Source organism: Manacus candei, unplaced genomic scaffold (genome assembly GCF_025592945.1).
Source record: "Manacus candei isolate 608988 ecotype Guabito, Panama unplaced genomic scaffold, ASM2559294v1 h1tg000036l, whole genome shotgun sequence".
In the NCBI taxonomy this organism is placed as follows: Eukaryota; Metazoa; Chordata; class Aves; order Passeriformes; family Pipridae; genus Manacus; species Manacus candei.
The window spans coordinates 1-25,312 of NW_026138084.1; the positions used below are offsets into that span (position 1 = coordinate 1).

The 25,312-nt window shown below is 40.4% G+C and overlaps 1 protein-coding gene across 7 annotated transcripts in view; it reads left to right on the top strand.

Annotated features, from left to right (window-relative positions):
- Positions 1-254: 254 nt before the first annotated feature.
- DOCK3 (dedicator of cytokinesis 3) overlaps positions 255-25,312 on the top strand; it is a 127,704-nt gene continuing 102,646 nt past the window's right edge. For all 7 annotated transcript variants that reach the window (XM_051793417.1, XM_051793415.1, XM_051793419.1 and 4 more), the window contains exons 1-4: positions 255-416; positions 5,197-5,281; positions 11,572-11,613; positions 13,002-13,156. In XM_051793417.1, the coding sequence (XP_051649377.1) occupies positions 307-416; positions 5,197-5,281; positions 11,572-11,613; positions 13,002-13,156 (392 nt within the window). In that variant the 5' untranslated portion in view covers positions 255-306. The remainder of the gene's footprint in view (positions 417-5,196; positions 5,282-11,571; positions 11,614-13,001; positions 13,157-25,312) is intronic.

Below are 25,312 nucleotides of genomic sequence, written 5' to 3' on the forward strand. Positions count from 1 at the left end.
TCTCTCTCTCTCTCTCTCTTTCTCTCTTTCTCTCTTTCTCTCTTTCTCTCTCTTTCTCTCTTTTCTCTCTTTCTCTTCTTTCTCTCTTTCTCTATCTTTCTCTCTTTCTCTTCTCTTCTTCTACTTTCTCTCTTTCTCTCTTTCTCTCTTTCCCTTTCCAAACTTATTAACTCCCCCTCCCCTTTCTTTCCACTGCTTTTTCTCCCTCCCTGCCTCTTTCTCTCTCTCTCCCTCCCCCCCTCTGCTCCCAAAACCGTGCCTCTCCAGAAGCACAAGGTGGATCTTTTCTACAAGCTGCGGCACGTGATGAACGAGCTCATTGACCTGCGCCGGCAGCTGCTCTCGGGGCACCTCACCCAGGACCAGGTGCGGGAGGTCAAGAGGCACCTCACCGTGAGGCTGGACTGGGGCAATGAGTGAGTACCTGCTGCCACCCTCAGCCTTCTCGTGCTTCTCAAGGAGCTTTTATTAACAGAAACCCCAACACAGCGTTTTCTTTCCACAGATAGGGACGTGGGATTATTTGGAAATCCAATAGAGCTTTTTGCAGTGAGTTTGTTGCACAGTTCTGCTGTTGCTGTAAAAGGAGCTGTTTGCTGGTAGGCCTTTTCTAAGGCTCTCTGCACTTTTAAAAGGATTAGGTCACTTTACTTACTGTGTAATCAGTCTAGGAAATAATAGGAGGATGTGTTCAGAGCGACTAAACCCACATTTTTTTCCACGGAAGAAGTATTTCTCAATGGTTGGTGCAAGGAGTAGAGAATCTCACAATTAACAGGACATGGGAGCTGAGGCTGTGATATTTGGACTTTTCATATAATGATGTTTTTCAGAGGTTTAGACTCCCCTTTGTCAGTTCTGTGGTGAATTTGTGGAGGGTTTTTTTTTAAAGCCAGACAATTGCAATACATTCACATAGAAAATGGTAATAAATTGCCATTAGACAAAAACTGGCCCTTGGCCAGCATTGTTTGCTCTGAGATGTGTATCAGACAGGTAAGTTGTGCATGACACACGCATGACTCTCACTCTCAGGCATACAGTGACACCTTTTCCACCAGGAGTGGGATTAGTCCTAATTAGCATGTGGGAGTGGGGAGGAATCCTGTAAGTTGGTGACTAAGGAAGAAAATCCAGTATTTTTCACTAAGCTCTGTTTGACTGAGTTCCTTAGTCACCTCTCACAATCTGCTCTGAGGGACATACCTGAAAGTTTAGTGAGCCCCCCAGCTTACATTTCCATGTCTCTCTTGTTGAAAGCAAGCTCTGAAGGACATGAATAGATTGCATCATCATTGCTCTGCAGTGCAGAGTTAGATATTTTCCATTCTCATTCCCAGGAGAATAAATGGGAACCAAGAGACTGTTTTTGAACGATTACACCTGCCTGTTTTTGCTCAGAGTTTATGGATGAAATTAGCAACAGGAAGCAGCAAAAATGTTGTAAGAAAAAGATGAGGAGAGCAGAGAGCAGTTCAGCAATGAAGAGGATAGGTTGTTCTATGAGGCAGCTGTAGACTTTTCTTTAATGTAAAATCACTAAATAGTGAGACTGTAAGTTAAATCTAATGTGTGACAGTTATGGAGAAGCATCAGTGAAATCAGTAAATATAAGTGTGTTCATGATTATGTTCATCTGCTCAGGATGCTTGTGTGAGGAAAGAAGAACAGGTATTGAACTCCCTAGAGAGAAAGGTATATAATAGCAGAGATACTTGCAGTATTTAAATTTAAATGTCTGGGAATTGGAAGGTATATCTTGCAACATTGCTCTTTTCCATAGAATTTCTGGAAGAGTTCTTCCACTTTCTTCTGTCTCCCCTCTCTGAGTTTTACCATAAAACTTAGGACCACCTGTCTCAATCTGCTAAAAAAACCTGATGATTTTCATATGTGTGTTCACACAGTACTGCCCTTTCTCAAATATTATAATAATGTTCATTGCTTATTCTGTCATAATGGAGATTTGCAAATAAAATAAATGAAAAACGTTGTTATTACCATGCCTTGTTGTTGACTGAGAAGGTTGAATACCTGCAGTTCTAGTAGGGCTTTAATTATTCAAGGCAGAACCACCGAACATGAGATAGTCCATGACCAAGTAGCTTTCAGGAAACAGGTAATCTTACACATCTGGTATGGAGTGTTTGCTAACTTAGTGAAAAGCTACTTTTATCCTGCAATTGGTCATTACTAAATGATGTTGTTTGGGAAGGAGCGATGCAAGCATGAAATGTCTTCTGGCACCACCAGTGAGGGGGGGATTTTCAGTTTGTTGAACTGGTGTCATTTTCCCCTAAATACACTGACAGTGTTCTGGAAGCCATTTCTTATTTGTCTAAGAGAAATAAAATGATACTAAATGAGGCTTTGATATACTGAGAGAAGGAATCCAAGGAAAATTGGTGCTGCAAAATTAAAGTGGAAAAGATCAAGGTAAAGTGAACATTTTTGGAGGAGAGGAAATGAGATCGTGCCCACTGCAGAGACATGATGAGCTCTCCCAATCTGTTCTTCAAAACTGGGTGTTCATCTTAAAGACCTTTTTTTTTCAGTCTTTAGGCATATTACTGCAAGCTTCTTCTAGGAAGAGTTGTTAGGACTTGTGGTTTTATTAATTCTAAATGCTGTAGAGTTTGTATTGTAAATAAATGAACATACTGTAAATTAGGATCATTCTTCAAAATTGCCATTAACCCAGATTGATTTTCTCTAGAAGCCCAGTTAACATTGTGTGTTCATCCCTTTCAGTATTGAAAAGGTCTGTAATTTTGTCAGTCAGTTTGGTTTTATATTACTTGAGAGAAAGGTATGTAGTGATTTTAGGTGGTGGATTTCTAAATTATTTTTCTCCCAAAGAAAGGAAAAGTCTAAAGACTTCTATGTAGAAGAGGGAGAATGTCTAAATGGCAGGTGGAAGTATCCCAGGCATGTGCTATCAAGAGGCAATTCATGGGTTTGGGGATATTTTGTAGGTATAGTTGGTAAATATTTTTGAAAGGCGGTTCAGCGTGAAGGCAGAATAAAAGAGCACAAGAATTTGCTTGTAAGAGGAAGTATTGTGGAGAGAGGAACTGTCAAATAAACAAAGCAGCACATTATGTAATTTTTATGCATGCTATGCTTTGGAGAAATACTGCTTGGCAGCTGCTGCCCCCAGTATTTGGTAATAGAGAGTGAAAGTGGGCCACTGCCTGTCGTTGCTGTTCCAAGCATTATGTTGTCAGTCCTGCACAGACTAAAAAATAATTGATACAAATGGAATGTGTAAAGCTGAACTTGCACCTGCACAGCAAATGGCAGAGGGTTGGTACCCCAGCAAAGACACCTTTATTTGCAGGGAGCAAGTATTGTGCAGGATTAGCATAGTATTAGAGAATGAGAATCTTCTGGGCTGGAAATCCACGGTGTTAAGGGATTTAACTAAAAATAGGATATTAGATAAGTTTCACAGGGATGCTACTGCAGTTGTGTTGAACATCATTAAGTAGAAGATAATACGTTTGTCATGTGTTGAGTAATGAGCCCAACCACTGTTTGACCTCAGGTCTCCAGAGAGTTGGAATGATGCAAAAAAACTTGACAGTGATCTCTTACTGCCTTTACCTGTTACCATTTTTATAAGTGGGCTCAAATGGCAGCTGCAGTCAAGGATTACCTGGTGCATTCTTGTTTCAGTCTTTCTCATTTGGTAAATAGATACAGTCATTTTCATCTTTGCAGCTGCAGTTTTCAGATGCTCGTCCTGAGCCACAGATAACTTGTGTTTGATGGGTTTAATCAAAACAAAACGTGCAGAAGGTGTAAAACCATCACTTTCACAATGGGGCATTAGAATTTAGAAATTGGTATTTGACATGAAGCTGCACTGAAGAAGAAAAACAGTTCCTTATTTTTCCATTGAAAATATAATTGATTTTGGCAAAGAACTAAGAATGTGGAAACTCCAGTTTGTCCTTAGGTTATTTTAATGACTACAGTGTTGCCTAACAGTTGTTTACCAGCAAGGGAACCAGAGCTGAGCTGTATTTTGAGATGTGATGGTTTAGGGATATAAATAAAGAAGGAAAATTGCATTAGGCAAAGTTTCAAAAAGAACTGAGGAGTTTGGAAACTTCTGGGTCAAATGTTTCAAAGTCCGTGGTGAGCAAAGGTCAGGGAGCTTCTCCTACAAACCCCTGGTTCTCCCTTCCTGTTGTTCTAAGCCAATTGCTCAGAGAGAGACTGTTGCCTGCAGCCTTGTGTTTATTGCTCCATACAATTACTCTGCAGTACCAGAGAGGTTTTTTTCCAATAAAATTTTTCATTTGCCATCAGGAACAAGTCTGTGCAGAATGTTTTCCTCTCTGATTACAAAATTAAATTGACTTTTGCTTTTCTTTTGTAGTTAGTGACAGAAGGAGTGCAAAGGTAGTTCATGAGGGCACCTCTTCTGTAATTTTTTTTCTTTAAGACTATTAAGAATTTCAGTATAAAATATCCATAAGTGAAAAGTCAGTTACATAAGACAAAAGCAGGAAAATGATTAATTCATGTGTTTCTTTAATTTTCTCTTAGTGTATGTGTTGAGAGTAGATTTTTATTGTGATGCTCAGAACTCTTTGTGCCTCAGAACCTGTTGATCCGTGGAGCGAAACTTGGGTTTGGTTACAAATACAGATTAAAGTTCTTGTTATTGCAGTTATTATTTATTATTTAGAAAAAATGCTAAGTTTACATAGTGATGAAGTTGGGGGTTAAGTTGTACGAACACCAGGAATATCAAAGCAGCTTCCCAAGGCTCAGGATCTGTTTGCACATTTGAACAGGGCTGCTAATGGAACTTTTTCATTATTTGGTGAAGGAACTTACTCAAATACTGCAGCAGAAACCAGAGTACAGGCTTTATTTGCCTGCGACTTTCCCGTGTTTGAAATTACCTTGTTTTGGGTACTGCACCAACACATTGGCCAAAAACCTCACCCTGCAGTAATTGCTGGAGCTCCACTGAGGTCAGGGAACAAAAAGTAACAAGTTCATGGTGGGGTTTTGTTGGATAATTAATTTTATTTAGAAGGGTGTCTGTTTATTGATTCACAGTTGCAGTAAGACCCAAGCAGTTCAGTATTTCCCTGGGGCTGCCCCGTGAGCACATGTGGCAGCTCACAGGGAACACTGACTGTGACACTCACCACTGCTCCTTCCTTCTCTTTGCAGACACTTGGGCCTGGATTTAGTGCCTCGGAAGGACTTTGAGGTTGTGGATTCGGATCAGATCAGTGTTTCAGATCTTTATAAAATGGTAAGAAATCCCTGGGAGATGCCTCTGGGTGTTGACTACGGGAGGGAAAGAAGGGAAAGGTTTTTTCTTCACTCTTACATGTTTTCTTGGATGGTGCTGTAGGCTGAGTCGTCTTCATGTGCATCCTGACCACCAGAACAGTGTCTCTGGTACCCTGAATTTAATAAGAATGAAGCAACTTTCTTTTGGAAATGGCATACTTAGATACATTTGAATCCCAATTTATAAAGTAACATGATGTGAAAACTGGTGAAGGTTTCTCTGAGTCCAGAATATCCATGAGAGCCAGTGTTTGATTCTTTCAGGAGATTTGGGAATGAAGAATTAAGTGAAAAGTCTGCTTTTAGGAGTTGCATGGATAATAAACACCTTTGCCCTGTTACTGCAAATAACCAGTATTTATTATCAGAGCAGTCTGATTATGTCACTCAAGTCCTGAAGAGAATGTCCCCAGCACATTGTGCTGCTCCATCCTGGGCTGGTATCAGGACCCAACCACACTTCACTGTTACTGCAGTTTGGAGATTCAAGAAGACAGTGCTGTCTGATCACATCTACCTCATGTCAGGAGGCAATTTCAGGAACCAAAGCAGCTGAAAAACTGTTGTTTTTGTAACACAAAATTTGTTAGAAATTAATGGAGGGGAATATTGGTGATTTTAGGTAGTTAAAGGTTTGGGGGGTTTTATGTGGTTGGGGGATTGTTTTTATTATTTAACAAAACACAGGGTGAGAATCCTCCTTACTCCTGGCAAAATACTGGAAGGATTCTCAAATGAGCAGTGAGGTTTTACATTGTACCTTTGCAGGAATAGTTGGGAGAGCCAAATTACTTTCTCCTATTTGCAGAGTTGTAGAATGTCAAATGTAACATGGGGAATAGTCTGGTGTTAGCAGAGCAGTGGAGGAGGGGACACACCAGGCTTTCCTCTCTGTCACAGTTTGGTGTCAGGCACTTTATACCGAGTCATTAGGCTTAGCATCGCTCTCCTTGGTAAATCTGGAGTCTTCAAATCTCAGCATGTTTTTTAGCTCTCATGTTTCATTGCTAAGTATATTTGTGACTCCTGTATGATACTGTGTTCATCTCCTTGTCAGAACTGTTGTGCTTGGAGGCCTCGTCCGTCCTGTTTCTCCAGGTTACTCATTATGAAGCAGAATGCCAGTGGCTGCAGGACAAGCAGCATTTGTCAGGAGTTGTTGCTTTGCTCCTGAAGGAAACCAAATTGCCCTTTTCGTATGGCAGTGTTTGTGATTTTTACCAGTATGACAGAACACTTTAAAAATTTATATTGCTTTTGAAATGGTGGGAAAATATGTTCTCAGAATTGTGCCACAGAACTCCGTGCCGGAGTTGCCGCTGGATTGAAGTTGTCATTTAGGAACACAAAGTCCTGCAGAATGTCAGAAACACTTGGATGGCACTTTTTAGTGAAGGGGGGTTACAAGACACAAATGTCTGAAGTTGTTTCAAAAATTGGAAATGTTCAAAGCTGGTGATTAAGTAAGTTTAGCTGTTTTATAAATTTATTGATTTAGATGTGTGTCTGTGGGAGGTGCATGAAAGGCACAGCTGTTGGCTGTGTAACTGCTACAACTCAGCCATTTCTTCCAGCTGTATGAAAGAAATACCCTAAGTTTACCAGAGTTCCTAATAAACAAAGTTCCTAAATGAATAGTTTGAGATTAATGCTGCCATCACCTCATAACTGCTTATACTTTATTCAAATGGAAAATGTGATTGGTAAGAAGGCATAGTTATAAAACTTGGAGATGATAGTTCAGTTGCCCAGAACTCTGGTAGAAAAGGAAACCAGCTGGACACAAACTGTGCAGGAAAGCACTGAAATCTCATTGTGGTTTTTTTTTTGGTTGTTGTTTGTGTACATTTGGTTCTAAACCCCAGGAATAAGTCAGATGAGAATATGAAGATAAAAAGCAGTTTGAGACTGACTTGGTAATGATGAGATTCACTTACCAAGCATTGTCAGGAAAGGGAGGATGAAGAACAACACTAAAAGCTCATATTGGTAGATAAGATATCCTGAGAAAGAAGTTTGATGGGAAGAGAGAGGGAAGGAGAATTGGTATCTGTTTCAGTAAATTAAGAACCACAAGATTCTCACTAAGAAGCAAAGTTGGATAAATTAAGAATTCTTTATCATTAGAGTGAAAGGGATATTGAGGTTTCCAAGAGCAAGAATAGAAGAACAGAATTGTAGCAAAGTATAGTAGAATAGCACAGGTGAGTAAATAAAAAAATTAGAAAGGCAATGCACAAATTCAGTATAACAGGCAAATATGGTCAATTGTATCAAGAAACAGTTTTATATAAATAATGTGGTAGTAATTGGGAAACTAAAGAAATCTTTTGTACTGGGGGAAACCAGTTGGCACACGGTGCAAAAAAATACTGTGGCATTTAATGTCCTTACCCTGCTGAATTCTGATAAGGTGGTAACTTTATGTAGTAGTTATCAGTTCCAGGGGATTGAGAACTATATCCATGTCACGTGGGATGTCTAACATCAGACATGTTAGTGATAACCATTAGAAAGGTGGGTAAGGTTCCAGAATGCAGCAAAGAGCAAGCAAACTTTACACCTTGAAAAAAAGATATTGGAGGAGGAGAAGCTAATAGTTATCTGCCTGTAAAAAATGCTGGGGGTAAAAACCATTAGTTATTTGCAACAAGAAGGTGAGTAGCAGTGAGCATTAACTTCTTCAAAATAAGCAATTTTTAGAAGTTACAATGTACTTCCAGAACAAAAATAAGTCTAGTGGATAGAGGAAAAGCAGCTGATAACATATTTCAATTTTCATAAGGTTTTTAAATATTTGGTTGTTCTTTTTTAATTGGAATTCTCCTAAAGTCATTAGTTTCAGATGAAATTACCGTAAACAGAGAGCTAATTAGAAAACCCATACTCAAAAAAAAAAAAAAAGTGAAGAATGTTTGTCAATAATTTGATCAAATAGGAGGGATGAATCTGCTGAATTTCATGTTTAATTAAGGACTAGATGCTGAAATAGGGAGTCTGCTTACTAAATATGTAAATTCCACAAAGTTGGAAGTTAGTGTGTCTGACTATTTCATGGGACTAAAGGGTCAGAATTCCAAATAATGTAGAGAAATTGAAGCAATTATACAAAAACTGTAGGCTACAAGTGAGAATTATCAATGCAAAGTTTGAACTTCTGCAGTTAATTGTTCTCTCTGAAGTACAGGCTGGGACACTACAAGCTTAAGTGGTTTTGTGGAGGAGATATGAGTATTATAATGAAGTCACAAGCTGAATTAATTAATCTTTTCATCCTAATGATGGACAAGACAAAAATCAGTGAGCTGAGGTTACAATAACAAGGAATCAGTTTAAGCATCAGAAAGCACTTTGATAAGGAAAGATATACTGAACATCTTATCTGTTCAAGTTTGCACAACTTTACCAGGCAACTCCCTTTTGGGAAAAATAAAACTGATTTATTTTTTTTTCTAGAAGGAAGATGGATAATTTCCTAACAGTCCTATTTTTATGTCACCTTGTCATGCTGTTCAGATTGGAAGGGGCCTCGGGGGAGATCTAGTCAAGCTTCCTGCTCTCAGTGCAAAGTCAATATTGAATTCAGACCAGGCTGCTCAGAGCTTTGTCCTGTTGGATCTGGAAATTCTTCAAGGAAATATTCTGGGTCCCTGCTCTAATGCCTGGCTGCCTGGATGGGGTTGTTTTTTTCCATGTTGGAAAGTTGGGATATCCCATGCTGTAGTTGCTGACTGCAGTATTTTGGCTGCTGGGAAGCTCTGTAAAGAGCCTGTCTCAATTTGATGGTAACTTCATAGTTATGGGAAGGCTGCCCTCAGGTCACCTACAAACCTTCCCTTCTCCAGACTCGGAATGCTGCATTCCCTCCATCCTCCTCATGCACCCTGCACTCCAGCTCCCAGCTGCTCCCCTGTCCTTGAGAGCACAGTGCCATATTTCAGCTGGGGTTGACTGAATGCTGAGTAAAAGGGGATAAATGTTACCCTCAGTGACAGTGGCTACATTCCTGTTAATAGAAGCAGTAAATTGTTGAAGGTCCTTGCTGCCAGAGTTCTCTCTTGACTTATGTTTGCCTTGCTTTAGTAGGACCCTGCCAGTGTGCTGCCCCCGATTTAAAGCCATCTGGGAATTGATGAGACTGCAGAGGTCTCAGGGCAGACCTCTAAAGAATACACACCATCAGCCACTACCTTTGGAGCCTGACAATCCAACTGTTTATTGGGCTTTTTGGGCCAGTATATTCAGTCTACCCATCCAGGTGTCCCTTTACAACATGGGTACAGGAGTGCTGTGGTGAGGGCCTTGCTGAGCAGAGGATAGACAACAGGCAGTAGTCTTCCCTCATCTACTGATCAGGTCATTTTACACCAGAGGAATCACTTGATCCAGTATGATTTACCCCTGGTAAATCCACATTGGCTACTTTCCATCACCCTCCCATCCAGGTACCCGAAAATGGCTTCCAGGAGAGCATGTACACTTTGGGTACTTTGCTTTAGCAAAGGTGTGTAAAAGTAACTCAGTCAGTGATTGTATTGTAGTAACATGGTCCTGAAACACAAAAGCAGAGAGTTAGTGAAATCTAATCTTTTGATTGTGGAAAAATATAAAACCTGATTGGTTTTTTGGCCACTTATTGTTACAGATTTACCTCAGTGTGCACTGTGAGCAGCTGTGTTCACTGAGCAAACTGGAACTCTTCAGACCATGTCTCATATTTATGTTGCTTGAGTTTCTCACCCACTTTTTTACTTGGATTTAAAGATGAATTTTAGTCAAAAGAAGCCAGGACACCTTGAGCAGCTTAAATAACTGGTCTTTTCTGAGCCAGCTGGTTCTGAGTGGTTGCAGGTGCCAGAAGATTCAATACACAACTCAAACACCTAAACTTAGGGGATTTCTTGACATTCAGAAGATGATGCAGTAGTTAGACAAACAGTGGAGCTGGAGGTCATTATCTCTTTTACTGACATTGTGAAAGAGGACATTTTTATAACTGTGAATGTAAACAGGTGTCAAAATATGCCATTTAGAATCAGAGTTGGTTAGTTTGGAAGAGACCTTTGAGATCATTGAGCTCAGCCATTAATCCAGCACTGCCAAGGCCACCACTAAACCATGTCCCCATGTCTACACATGGTTTGCATCCCACCAGGGATGGTGACTCCACCAGTGCCCTGGGCAGCCTGTTCCAATGCTTGGCAATGCTTTCAGTGTGGAAATTTCCCCTAATATCCAGTCTAGTAGTGAGGGGACCAAAACTGAGCCCAGGATTCAAGATGTGGCCTCACTGATGTTGGATACAGGGCCCTTCTTGGCAGCCAATCTACTCCTTATGCTACAGTGTAAATGTTGGGTCAGAATAAGGTGTTGGGTTTGTAATAGAAGGGGAGAGAGATGGGCCAAATGAAGAGAATGTTTAATAAGGTGTGGTAGTGTCAATGGTAATATTTCAGTTTAACATACTGATGTTGAGATGATGAGCAGGGAACAGACATGGCAGAGTCATTAATGATATGTTTTTTTAAAGCTCTCTGAAACCTTTTCAATTTAGATTAGTATTTAAATCTCCCTTTGGAGATTAAATGGGTTCAGTGAGTCTTGCAGTCCATTTTCTGATTATAACATCTCCTTCTAGCATAAAGGGCTCTAAATACAGGATCATCCTCTGAGTTCCCCTTTGGACATGTAGCTCGTTATGCTGATACTTCTTTACAGGTGTTGGCAGCTGAAACTGTAGAGGAGTGTTCAGCCATTTATCAAGATTTCATCTTCTGATTAGAGCAAAAGGTTAAAACAAAGTCTAAAATCCATCTTTCATTCTAGATGTCTGATTTTTTTTTTTTTAACAAATGCACCTTTTCATAGATATACTGGTAGATGAGGATTAGTGGTGAGGTATCTCCCTCTTTAACAAGAGAACACATGGATTGCACAGTATAGGGTGATGAACTCTTGAGAAATGCTGTTACACTGTTGGAAATTCTTTCTAGCTTGTGACTGCCATTTCCTTTAAAAGTTAAGGTAAACACCCCTGTAAATGGAAGTAGTTAGGCTAAGAAATGGCTTAACTGAGAAAAGCCTTTAGGAAAGCTAGTGGTCTTGTGAGTGATGATATACTGTGAAAAAAGGCCGAGTAAAGTTGGTAATAATTTTAAGTCATATTTTACAATTACTATTTTAATGCTACACAAATATAAATATTACTTCCAAAAAGGTTTAAATTTTTACTATTTTGTGTCTCCACAGCATTTGTCAAGTAGACACAGTGTCCAGCAGAGCACGTCACAGGTAAATACCACCCACATTGAAATTTTTTATTGTTTTTACGTGTATGTAAAGGTATGATGGAGATTATTGGGTAAGTCCCTACCCATAGAACGTTTCCTCAGAAGATCCTCAGATATTTAAGTCACTAAGGTCCTTCTTCAAATTCCATTTAGGTCTTTTTTCTTTAGCTCTGACTGTTCTTAAAAGATCATCTTCTGTAGAGAGATCAAAAGCCTCACTCTGCCCACGTGACTCTTCTTTCTACCTGCTGACACGTGGCTTAGTGGCTTCTGCCTCACATACCCTTTCTGTAGTAATGTAATCCATTCCTGGGCATGGGATCTGCCTTTGATCTGTACAGAAGTCTGTGCTTCTATAGGTGCCTGTCCTTAAAAGAATGAGGATTTACTTGGTTTCAGTTTAAAATCCAGAACAAAATTCCTTTTAAACCAGTACAAATCTCGAGCTGGAAGGCTGGAAATGTTAAGATTTTCTTTGTTGGTGTGTACCTGTCTAGAGAGCCTCGTGAGCTTAGGATATTCATGCAACTTGTTGATTAAAATAAGCATAAATAGATGCAAAGGGGTATAAAACTTAGAGCATAAATTTGCTTCTAGTTATCCCCCCTTGTTCCTTGGAAGCAGAGCCTGCCTGCCTGGCTCCCCCCTCCTGTCAGGGGGTTGTAGAGAGCGAGAAGGTCCCCCCTCAGCCTCCTTTTCTCCAGGCTGAGCCCCTCCAACTCCCTCAGCTGCTCCTCATGGGACTTGTGCTCCAGACCCTTCCCCAGCACTGTTGTCTTTCCCTGGACACGCTCCAGCCCCTCAGTGTCTGTCTTGCAGTGAGGGGCCCAAAACTGAACCCAGGATTTGGGGTGTGGCCTCACCAGTGCCCAGCACAAGGGGATGGCTACTGCCCTCATCCTCTGGCCACATAAATGACATTTACAAATGAATTGCAACTGCTAAAAAGAAATAATGGAATAAATGTTATTCTTAAAAATGCTTTGAAGTCCATCTGCTTTAATGGAAATTCCACTAAAGTCCATCTACTTTAAATGGAAATCATCAGGAACCACCCTAGCACATCTTATTATAGTTCATTTTCACTACTAGAATAAAGCCAAAATCTGAGAAATAGGATTGACTTGGTTTACTTGATGAAATCAAATTTCAAATGCATAAACCATTTATTTCATATCTACTCGGTTATCCTGGTTTCTCAAACTATTGAAATTATAAGTGGAAAAAACGGAGGAAGAAAACTTAAGCTGGCACGTATCTGAGGCAGAATATATTTGAGATTAAACTTGGATGGAGAAAGGAGAGCAGAATCTCAGTTAAGATGATCAGCTTGGTCACGTGTCCTTTGTTTGTGGAGAAGCACAAGTGACTTTCCCTGGTTTTGGTTAGGTGGACACCATCCGTCAGCGCCACGGGGAAGCCTGTCGCATGCCAGTGCCTCACCACTTCTTCCTCAGCCTGAAGAGCTTCACCTACAACACAATTGGAGAGGACACAGATGTCTTTTTCTCTTTGTACGATGTCCGAGAAGGCAAACAGATCAGGTAGGGGTGTGTCAAATAACTGAAAACCTCCCTAGGGAAACGGTTCTGTACAAAAGATACACACTGGAGAAAAAACCTGTGGTGTGTTCCTGTGGCACAGCTGAAAGGACAGAGCTGGCAAATCATAAGTTGCCAGCCCTGCAATGCACGTGTGAGAATATCAGTAATAGTGGTCTTTGCATGTGAAATTTAGGGAAGCATTAAAGGCACAGAATGGCTGGATTTTGCTTAGGTTTGTGACTTTGCCTCCACACAGTACTGAGGGTCTTGGTGTCTCGTAGCTGCTTTCTTAGGGCTGTTGCTTAAGAATCACTAATACAGGCAGGGCCAGGCTGTAGGACGGGTTTGAGAGCACTGCTGTGTGCCTGGGTGATGAATTGAGGCTCTTTAACTCTCCTCCACTCCTTGCCTTACAGGCCTGTCACAAAAAAGCTTGTTGTCATCTCTCTGCTGCCATCAGTATAAACTATTCACATTGATCCCCATGTCTGTGCTCGCAGTACATCGAGCTAATTGGTACCAATGTTCACAAACATGAGGTGTGCTGGATTTCTCCTTTACAGCTGTGTGTTTTGAAAACAGCAGAATACATAGAAGAGTATTGCAGCATTTATGTTGTGTCTTGGAAATTTAGTAAGTGTGACTTGGTCTGAAGTACAGCATGTCTGTGGGGTGTTCTGAATTTTGGTTGAGGCATGTCCTGACAGTCAGCACAAACCATATTTGCTGCCATAGTCAAAACTCTCCCAATTTGCAGCAAATTAGATTTAGAGTTGTTCTAAAGTAAGGGAAGAGCCACAAAATGTTCTTTACTCTCTTCAGAAGAACATTAGTATGTGAATAATGCTCATCCAATAAAGTTTAGAGCAGAGTGATAACAGTTTTGTAGCTCTTCAGAGTACAGCCCACTGTAATATTGATCTATATTGGGAAACTCTGATGACTTGATTACATCTTATAAATATGTCTGCCACTGTTTATTTAAGCAACCTTTAGATTGTCCCATAGAATATTGCAAGAATGCACAACCTGATAGAACACGATGCTTATTTTACCCTTCAAGTGAGAAACACTTGTTTTGATCATAGAGTATCCTGAGTTGGAAGGGACCCTCAAGGATCATCCAGTCCAACTCCTGGCCCTGCACAGACAACCCAACAATCCCACCCTGTCCCTGAGAGCACTGTCCAAAGTTCCTTGAGCTCTGTCAGCCTTGAGGCTGTGCCCACTGCCCTGGGGAGCCTGTTCAGTGCCCCACCACCCTCTGGGAGAAGAATCTTTTCCTGAAATCCAACCTTATCTTCTCCTGACACAACTCCGGGCCATTCCCTCGGGTCCTGTCACTGGTCACAGAGAGCAGAGATCAGTGCTGTCCCTCTGCTTCCCCTCATGAGGATGTGGAAGGCCTGAGAGATCTCCCCTGAACAGCCCAAGTGCCCTCATCCCCTCCTGTGGTTCCTCTCCATTCATCATCATCCTCGTAGCTCTCTTTTGGACACTCTCCAGTTGATGTAGTTCAGGAGTTCATGCCTATGATTCCTCTATTAAGAGAATTCCCAGAAAATAGCTGTTAAAAGAGAAAGGTGAAATTGGCAAACCAAACCAAAAAAATACACTGAATTTATCAGTCTCTACCACAGAGCAGTAAAATAACAAATTATTTAGATGAGGAAAGCTGCAGGGAAGAGGAAGGGACAAGTGGACAAGCTGCTGCCAGCAGAAGTTGCTTTGAAAGGAGATGAATTGTCTTGGGCTGCATTTGCATAGTATGTAAACATTGAATGGAAAGCCTTAAGAAGGGGTTTTGCCTGTGATAAAAAAGTAAAATAATAGTTATAATGAAAAAAAACACAAAGAGTGGTTCAGGCATATTTAAATCTATAAAGTAATGCTTTGATGTGCAAACAGATGTTATTATTTAGCTCTTCGTATTAAGCATCAGTGATCTGCTGCAGTGAAAACTGCATAATTTTTACATTTTCCTACGTCCCAGGGAGTGCTGGGGAAGAAATGTGTAATGAGGCTGAGCTCTGTTTTACAGAAGAAACCAGAAAACAGACACACATTGCTACAAATTTAGAATGATGTTTTTATATCTACTTGAAAAGATTTTCTTTCCTCTCAGGATATAGTACATTAAGGTAAAAAAAAAAAAGCAAACAACAAATAAAGCTTCTGCTCACTGCATTCTAAATGGAAGGGACAAATTCACTTCTGAAATGGTTTTGAGGTTGATAAATTGCTTACCCAAACTGCTCCTGCTGGAGGCTGAGTGGCTTTCAGCTTTACTGCTTTGGACATGTGCTAGATTACAAACCTCACTGAATCTGCTGGTGGGAAGAGTTATTTCCCAGTTTGTTAAGTGAGGAATTGGTGACATTTGCAGTCTTTTTCAAGGGCTGAAGTAACAGCAGGTACCAGTTGTAGGTTAGCAATCAGAAGGTTGAAACAAGCAGCTGAAATACAGTTTGAGGTGGTTCTCAGGTTCTGAATACAAATATGTTACTGTGTTTAATGGTTTGTGCTGTCAAAAAAAGGAGGAGCAGACAAAGGATGACAGTGGGGAGCTGTGGACAGCAAGGATAACAATGCTGCTGTTAGAGGGGTAAGACCTAGAGGTAAAAACAAGGAAAAAGTTACTTAATTTTTAGTCTGAGAGAAATATAAACATTCACATGAATATACACTTGTAAGTGCATAGAACTTAATGGCTCAGGTCAAAAGGGATTAAAGTTTTTTGTCTTTTTTAAACTGTTTGGGATTCTTTTTTTGGTTACAAAAAAAGTCCTATCTTCTTACATACCAAAGCCATTAGTCTAGCAACATAATCTTTGTTACTAAACTTTTATACCTCAGTTTGCCTGCTGTGTGGAAGTTAGAGGAAAGTAATGTGATAATTGATGCAGTGAGGAAGTAGAGCCCCACTGAGAGGTGTGCCTTGGGATGAATGATCATGGAATGATCCCGTTGATAGTAATGTCAAAAAGGAAGGAATGAAAATGTTGATGTAAAGATGGTGAAACTCCATATGGAGGGTGTCAATAAATATCAAACAAAGATAGGTAGACTGATATGGAGAAAAGAAATTTGAGAGTTGTTGGTTTCTTAACCATACTGTTGAAGAGCACAGAAGCAAATTGTTTTGGTATGAAGGGATGGGAAAAGACAAACTTGTAGGAAAAAAAATACAATTAGCAAAAGACATCGAGAACCAAAAAAAGAGAATAGTTTTGTAATGCTTTAGCAGCAAAAAAAAAAAATTACAAAATCAAGAAATAGCTGAAGAGATTAAAGGGGACTTTAAGCCATGAGCAGATGTTTCCAAGATAGCTGGAGTATTTAATGGCTGTTTTACCTCAATCTCCCTAAGAAGGTCAGCTGCAATCCAATGGCAAATGCGAAAAGTTGCAGAACAAATAAACTACTTGTTAGCACTGAGAAGCCACAAGACGATAAGTAAAAGTCAACACAGATTTGTCAAGCACAAATCACATCAGAGCCAACTAATTTTGTTCTGTTATATGGGAATGCACCTCCTGCCTCAACTGAAGAGAAGCATTAAACTTGATATGGTACAGAGGGACATACAGGCTGGATGAAACTGCTCTAAAAGAGCTGGAAACTGGTAGAAAAAGTGATCCAGGGCAGTTATTTATGCTGGATGGATGCAGCAAATAAGATATATATTTAAATTTTTTGTCATTTTTTCATCATGATTTTGATGGGTGGAAATAAACTAAATTCAGTAAAGCAGTGAGGTTTGGCTTCCTATGCAAACAACAGCTCTGTTTTCCCAGGAAATGCATGGAATTATGCAGAGCTTAAAAAAAATCACACATTCAAAAGCACAGTAGCAGGTTTTCTCTGATAACAGACTTGAAAAGTCCCAAGTGTCATGGAATCACAGAATGGCCTGGGTTGGAAGGGACCTTTAAGCTCCCCTCGTTCCACCCCCTGCCATGGGCAGGGACACCTCCCACTAGCCCAGGTTGCTCCAAGCCCCATCCAACCTGGCCCTGGACACTTCCAGGGATGGGGCAGCCACAGCTGCTCTGGGCAACCTGTGCCAGTGCCTCCCCACTGTTAGAATGTCTTCCTAATTTCTTCCTAATATCCAGTCTAAACCTATTCTCTCATTTTTAAGCCATTCCCCCTTGTCCTGTCACTCCAGGCCCCTGTAAATAATCTCTCTTCATCTTTCTTGTAGGCCCCCTTCAGGTACTGCAGGGCTGAAATTAGGTCACTCTGAAGTATTCTCTTCTCCAGGCTGAACAGTCCCAATTCTCTCAGCCTTTTGAGTATGGAAAAAGATAAATAAATTTTAGTCTTATTTTTCTTTATAAAGTTTATGTTTAAACATGTAGACGTTTTTTTATCTGCCTGCATCTTAAACCAGTTACCCTACTGTACACCACTGGGATTTAAAAGTTTCTTGTCGTTTAGAGATATCCTCAATTATGGAGAGGGAATAGAACAAAAAAGAAATTCTGATGTGATTGAATTTGAAAGTCTGGGGCCTAATGAGGAATTATGCCTGGAAAAACGGTGCTGTGCATATTTCTGCTTGTAACTCCCCCACCTGCTCCTCCTACTTGCTGCGCCTTTCCCAAGTCCATTTTAATAAAGACCTTGTGACTGGAGGTTTTGGAAGATGTGCTGAGTGCCCAGGGTGGTGTTGATAGGGTTGACAGAGAAAGTCCACGTGGGTGTTTCTCATACAGAATATGTTGAGCCTTTTTGTTGAGGGACCAAATGTTCCCTGTGGTGTCTGTACAAGGCATATGTTTGCTGATGGTCCCCTCTCATTAATACATAGTGTTAGGAGAAGATCTCACCATCTTTCAGCTGGTCTGTTCAGTCCAAGTCACCACCACCTGGGGGTTTTTGTGTGTTTGCTTGCTCCTTTGTCCATGGTGCCTTTTCTTTCTGTCATTTTATCTCAGTGTGACGTTCTGGACACTCAGGATGATCCCTTCTGGTGTGTGGACAGTCAAGCAGATGCAGCAGTTGAGCTACCTGGGGGAAATAAGAAGTAACCTGGGTGTGCAGGGACAGAATAAGAAAAGGGAAAGCTCAGCTGGATTTGAATGTGGAGAGGGAGAGCAAGATACACAGACATGCACACAGGGCTGCTGTTCATTGGCAGCAGGTGGAGGACAAAGGAAAAGGTGGCCCAGATGCTCAGTAGGGCACTGTGTGGTGTGGCACGAGGAAAAGGTAACTAAGAACTGGTGGTTTAACTCATTAATATTTTTAACTAAGTGGCTGGTTTAACTAATGACTATTTTCAGCTTGAGCAGTTGTGGCAGTAGCAGCAATAGGTAACTATTCATATTTTTAGATGTGGATCCAGTGGAGATTGGCAACTCAGAGGTCACAATGGTAACGAAATGCTCCAGATTTTATGTCATTGATGTTGTGGTTTTGTAAAGTGGGCATTAAAAGACACTGGGGGGCCGTTCTTTGGTTTGCACTGTGCAGTGCTCAAAAGTTGGGTTGGTCCTGATTTGCTGCTCTTGTGCCATCTGCCTTGTAATCAGCTTTTCACTCACAGGGCTTACAAGATCATGTCTCTTCAGTGAACACCATAGTGTGCATTATATTTTCTCCTTCCTGCTTTATATCTCTTTTTAATTATTAACATCCCTTATCCCAATATGCCCAATTCCAGTGTCTAGGTAACTATTTTTGCAATATCTTCATGAAGTGATCTTTTTTTTTTTCTTTTTCTTTTAGAAACCAATATTCCTTAGCAGATCTGCAGTATATTGCATTCTTTTGCTTCAGTTAACATATAACAAGATTTCCTAGAAGCCATCACATTAAGAAATTAAATCAAATTAAGAAATTACATATGAATAGGTGGCTCTTAGTCAGTTTTAGAACTGCCTTCTCTTCTACTCTGTGCTGCTGTAGTGCTTCTCTGTATGGTGCTCCCAGCACCTCTTGTTAAGAGCTTGATACAGTTTATTCTGAGAAATATTAAATGTACAGTGTGCCTAAAGAGCCTATGTTATGGACATGCAACCTAAAGCTGGAAAAGTTTAAAGTTAATGAGAATGTACTCTGGAAATGTTATTTAAGGACCCATGAAGGATGGGGAGTACAGTAGAACATGCTTCCCACGTGGCCTTATAGAGTCCCAGGAAACATGAGAGAAAGTTTACTTAAGCCAAATGCTAGCAAAAAAACCCACAATTTACCCAAAGAAGGGTGGAAACCATGGGGAATACTTAGTCTGATCCTCACAGTGCATTTTGTGGATCCACATTACTGGAACTTTTTCAGTACTGCAGAAGTTTTTAAGATTGCACCTTATTTTATCCGTAAGTTCTGTCAGGAAAAACGATTGTTAATGGTAAGAATCTGAACTTACCCCACTCAGAAGTGTGGCAAATACTTAAAATTTAGAGTCCTGTTGCATTTTTAGTGTCTGGGTGTTTCAGTGTGTTTTTTGTCAGTAGATTTTGTTTGACAGTTTTGTTTGGCAGCTTTGAGGGAATTTATGTAAGTTGGAGGTGGGGGAAAGGGTTAAGCAGAGAAATAAATGTACCTGCAAATGCAGAACCACATACTCCTTCTATTTAAGTAGTTCCCAGCTGGACTCTTAAGACTCTTAAAGCATGGGAAATTTCTGGGAATCATACATGATGATCAGGTTTAGGTGTATATAAATCTATGTACAGATAACCCATTTCTTGTAGGGCTCAGTGAACTGGGGGAAAGGTGCTGCTCAGTGATTGACCTTGAAAGCTGTGACTGGTTCCTGGCTGTGCAGATTCCCACCCTTTTCCTGGAGGGGTCTCATTTCCATAACGCCTCACTGAGTGCACTGGTACAGAGTACAATATTCTATCCACTGAGTTTTATCATATTTCCTTTTTTTTATAAAAAATTCTGTTTCTCCAGGGCCTAATCAAATAGTTATCTAAGCTTTTCACCTTCCAACATTCTTTTTTTTTTTTGTTTGCCTCTCTCAAACCATTCCTTTCATTTCCTTTTGCAGGCCTTCATTAATAATTCACTGTTAAGTTAAATTTATTTTGTTTTTTTCAGATCTTTATTCTTTCTCTTTGCTGTCAGTATAAGAGAAACATCCACATGGAATTAGTATAATTTCGTCCTCTGATTATAATTTAAAATAATTTTATTTCAAAAATAAAATGCTTGTTTTTTTAAGGAGGAAGAGAAAGAAAAAAGAGAGTAATGGAATTAAAATCATTCAAGAGAGTAAATTTGTGGGAGTGTGAAGCACTGCAATGAGAGGAGTGTAGGGAAGGCACAGTAACAGTGTAGTAATAATTTGAGTTGTTATTAGCTTGGACTGATTAGCATTTCACACCTTTTTTCTTTTTTTAATCTATACTAAATTGTGCCTTTGGGCTGTATCTAAATGGTGTTATGCTGTGTAACTGCAGCCTTACACAGTGAACACATAACATGTTGTTACAATATTTTTTTCTTATTGCTTAAGACATAAATGTAGACATGACTGGAGGTAATGGCCCAGACTTTGAGGGTATGATTTGCTAACAAGGGATGTTTGCTCTTATGGAAAATGCCTGTCCAAAATTTTGTCTTGAAATACTGTGTGCTGCCAGAATATACATCCTTCTTTTACACTGTAAGTTGATGTCCTCATATGCATCATAAGCCTAAATCATTTGCACTTTAAGGTAAGGAAAGACACAGGAAATGCTCATACAAAAACCAGTCAAAAGGTATGGGGGGGAAAACAAGGAATTACGAAATATGTATTTTTATAAGCCAAACATCTGCCTCAGCCTCTCCCTCCTTAAAACAAGCAAATAAGCCCAAAGATATATTAGCATAAATGGTGTGTGGTCTGTGTTATATAGTAGACAAGACTGAATTATTGTAATGATCCCATCTGCTCTTAAAATTAATCTGTTAGATAGAAGTCTATCCTACTGTATTCTGTCAGCTGGTGGTTTCGCAGCAGCATCATAATGGAAGCTGATCTTGACTGGAGATTGCAATTAGGAAAAGATATATTGACAGAGTATTTTCCTCCTGAAGATTCCACCAGAATTCCAAACTTCCCCCTGTCCCTCTCTGTCTGGGGCAGTAAGACACAGAGCAGAGAAATGTGTCTGCTCTGAAGCAGGACTTTGTCCTTCAGTGGTTAATGTATAACTGCTTGGAGCTTTTCTAATGCAAATCAACATTTATTGGTTTGGTTGCATTATGGAGAAAGTCCTTGTTCCTGTAAAAAGCAAAATTTTCTCAAGTTCATGAAGCAGCTTCATTACCTCATTCTTTTCTCACACTGCTTTGATCCTTTACCTCAGAGTACGTGGAGGTATCAGCAAGGTTAACATCTAGCCCTTAATAAAACAGCTCATTGTGTTTCATTGAGGTGCCTTTTCACATTCTTTTCCTCCCCACTGAAGGATAAAATGTTAATCCCTTTTTTCTCAGCAGATGGCTAGGTAAAACACGTGCAGAAATGTGAGAAAACTGAGACCCACAGTGATTGCAAAATACTAGAGCTGTAGGAGCCTGTCTTCTGCCCAGCTGGCCAGCACTGCAGTACAGGGCTAGGATTTAGGGCTTTGGAAGCATCTATTTCTGTGTTAAAATGGAAAAGCCATGGTCAAAGTGAGGAAAAAACACAAGCTTCCTCTTTAATGCTGTTGCTAATAGTTGATATGGAAAGATGTTTCATGTGGAAATGTACTCGGTTTGTGGGTGGATGTTGGGGAGAATGTGAGCAGTACAGTCTGTCCCAAATCTTCTGCCTTAAGAATTTAGCACCATTGACAAAGCAGTCCTCAGGAGAGAAACATGATCTGGAAACATAATTATGGACTGAAAAAACACTCTTGATGAACATCATGGTAGTTGGATTCGGCTACTCTAAAGTCACTGGCATGAAATCATCTGCCCCTATTTTTCAAGGCTGAGTCAATAAATATTCAGTGGCAATGTTTTGCTGTTAATACTGTTCTGCAGTGGGGTGTGGTGATAACTAGCAGAGGCAATGTAGGTAGTGATTTCCAGTTTGTAACTCATCTCCAGATCTTGAGATACTTTCCAACCAAATTCTTTTCCCTGTTAAAAATTAGCAGACAAATACGTAAAAAGTTTAAGATGTTAAAGGGGAAAAAATGTTGGAGAACAACATCATCAATTTAAATGTCTCCTTGGCCTTGTAAACAGGTTAACTTTCAGGGCATGATCAAACTGGCTTTGGTTGTAGCAGTGTGTGAGTGTGTTAGAAAAGGAAGAGTTTCCTCAAGCTGCTGCTCACTTGTACAGTCTGGTCCTGTAGAAGTCACAATACTGCATTTGGTGGTGGTGGGAGGCTGTAAAAAGAATGAAATGCACCATTTTGAAACACTGGAGTTAGAAATGATGAATTTGTAAGGGATTTGATTTTCACTCTTTCTGCAGTAGGAGTTGTCTCTGACACAGTATTCCCAATTCAGACATCAGAGTACAAATCTGTACCAAGTTGCCAAAGGTTACCTTGACAAATTTGACAGGAATCCCTCATCTCTGTATTTGGTGATGGTCATTAGCTCTATGGTTCTCATCATCATTTAGTCATATTTTCTTCACTTTTCAACTGTCAATAGAAATGTGTATCAGCTGCTCAAAAATGTTATCAGGAAAAGTGTAGCTAAAATTACATCATTGAGTCATAGGATCAACCAGGTTGGAAAAGATCTACAAGATCATCAAGTCCAACCCTTGATCCAACCCCACTGTGGTTCCCAGCCCATGGCACTGATGCCACATCCAGTCTCATCTGAAAAACCTCCAGGAACGGTGACTCCACCACCTCCCTGGGCAGCCCATTCCAATGCCTGATTACCCTCTCTGTAAAGAATTTCTTCCTAATATCCAACCTAAACCTCCCCTGGCACAGCTTAAACCCATGCCCTCTTGTCTTTCTGAAAGTTGCCAGGGAGAAGAGACCAACCCCCACCTGGCTACAACCTCCTGTCAGGGAGTTGTAGAGAGTGATGAGGTCTCCCCTGAGCCTCCTCTTCTCCAGGCTGAACAGCCCCAGCTCCCTCAGCCTCCCCTTACAGCTCTTGTGCTCCAGTCCCTTCCCCAGCCTTGTTACTCTTCTCTGGACCTGCTCCAGCCCCTCCATGTCCTTCCTGAGCTGAGGGCCCAGAACTGGACACAGCACTCCAGGGGTGGCCTCACCAGCGCTGAGTCCAGGGGCAGAATCACTTCCCTGGACCTGTTGGCCACCCTGTTCCTGAGCCAGGCCAGGATCCATTGGCCTTCTTGGCCATCTGGGCACAGTGCTGGCTCAGTGTGCTCATCATGCTTACACATCATCTTGAATAATTTTCTTGTAACAGTTCCTGATGTAGACAATTACCACCACATTTCAAACACTGAGCAAACTTCAGGAAAGGCGATGGCAAATTGTCCACAAGTCCTGTCTTAGTAGGGGTTTGAGTTCACCTCAAAGCTCTGATGTGCAGGATCAGGATCCTTAGTGGGAGAAGACCTGCACAGAGCAACCCTACCTGCCCCAACCCAGAGCTGTAGAACTTGCACACATTGTAGACACCAGATGCTGCTTGGGTAGAGGGAGATGTAGCAGCTGAGAATGAAGAGAGGGGACAGGTGGAGAATAAACTGGAATATCAGCATTAATAAGGTCAGAAGATGGAAGATGGGGCCACTGGGTAGATGAGTCTGGTTGAAGTTGAATAGCTGCAAAAGAAATTGTTAGTTAATGTGGAAAGATCCACATTAAAAACTGTGTCAGACGAGCCTGACTGCATTCTCTCCCAGGGTATGGAACTGACCTGAAGATCCTTTTTTCTATATTGTTTCTCTCTCAGGTAATGGCTCTGGGAGTGCTGTGACAGTGTGTGGGTATTTATCCCCAGTTAATTGCTTTAAAATATTATCATGCTCCACTACTGCCAGTTGCTATGTAAGGAAGCAGAAAATTATATTTTGCTTTTATTGTGCAATTATGTGCTAAATTTTCCTTTTGTTATGTTTTTAATAGCATAGCTATTTTAAATTAAAAAAGTTATTCATTGTCAGTATAATGATTTGTCTGCTGGGAAAAAATAACTTTGTATCACTCATAATTATTTCTTTAATATTCAGAGAATTTTCCTAAGGATTAGGCTTACCAACTAATGAGTTTTTTCTTCTGCTTAGTCACGAAAAAAATCTTTCAAGTTTTACCTCTTCTAGCAATCTGATCTGTTGGAATAGCTAATCCTCCATCAGTTCCTCCTGTGCTTTAGTTTAATGTGTTCTTAGGATTTCAAGGAAAGTATATTTCTGAGTTTTGTGCAACAGATAATTCATAGCAGTAGTAACAACAGTAGCATCAGTTTTTCATCCTGATCAAGATGAACTTCCTCAAAAACTAAGCAAACACTAAGGAATATTGTTATCACAGCAGTGCCTTGTTCTGGTCACTCCAGATAACATGGGAAATATGTGGGGCTCTGAAGTTTGCTGCACATACACAGCTGGGGACAGAGAGTCTTTCTGATAGAGTGTGTAACTTCTAGAAAATGCAAGTTTGATCATCACTGAAGACTTAAAACCTATGGAGTATTTTATAGGGGGTCTTTTGTGTGTAGATTTTCAGAATAGGATGCAGGAGGAGTAACGTGTCATTTTCTCTGCCAGGTGCTTCAGTGACTTTCATTCCCTCATCTCTCTGAAATCTGCATTTGCTTGGTTTGCCTATTTATCCCCTGTCCTGTTAGTAGGATATGGAAGATAAATGGTTACTGTCTGGGTTTGTATATGAAAACTCCTGTAAGAGATGTAAGTGGTTTTATTAGAGATGTTAATTCTTTCCTATAAAATTACGATTTTTTTCTTTTCCTATGAAATTACTAACATGAAGCTATTATAAAAAAGGAGCTTTTGCAAAAATATCCATCTTATCTTGTATCTCTCACCACCATCACCCTCCTTCCCCCAAAAGAGGGATCAATAGGTAGGGATACAGAATTTTCTACAGAGGTGTGTTGATTTTTTTGGTTGTTAGCAGGAAGAAATCAATTAGTTGCAGGCAGTTGAACTACTTCTTCCCTTTTCCTGCCCAGAAAGGATGACCATGTGTCATGAACAGGTACAGCTGGAAGAGATTTTTGTCTGGAATGGCAGGGGACAAATACACGTTGTCAA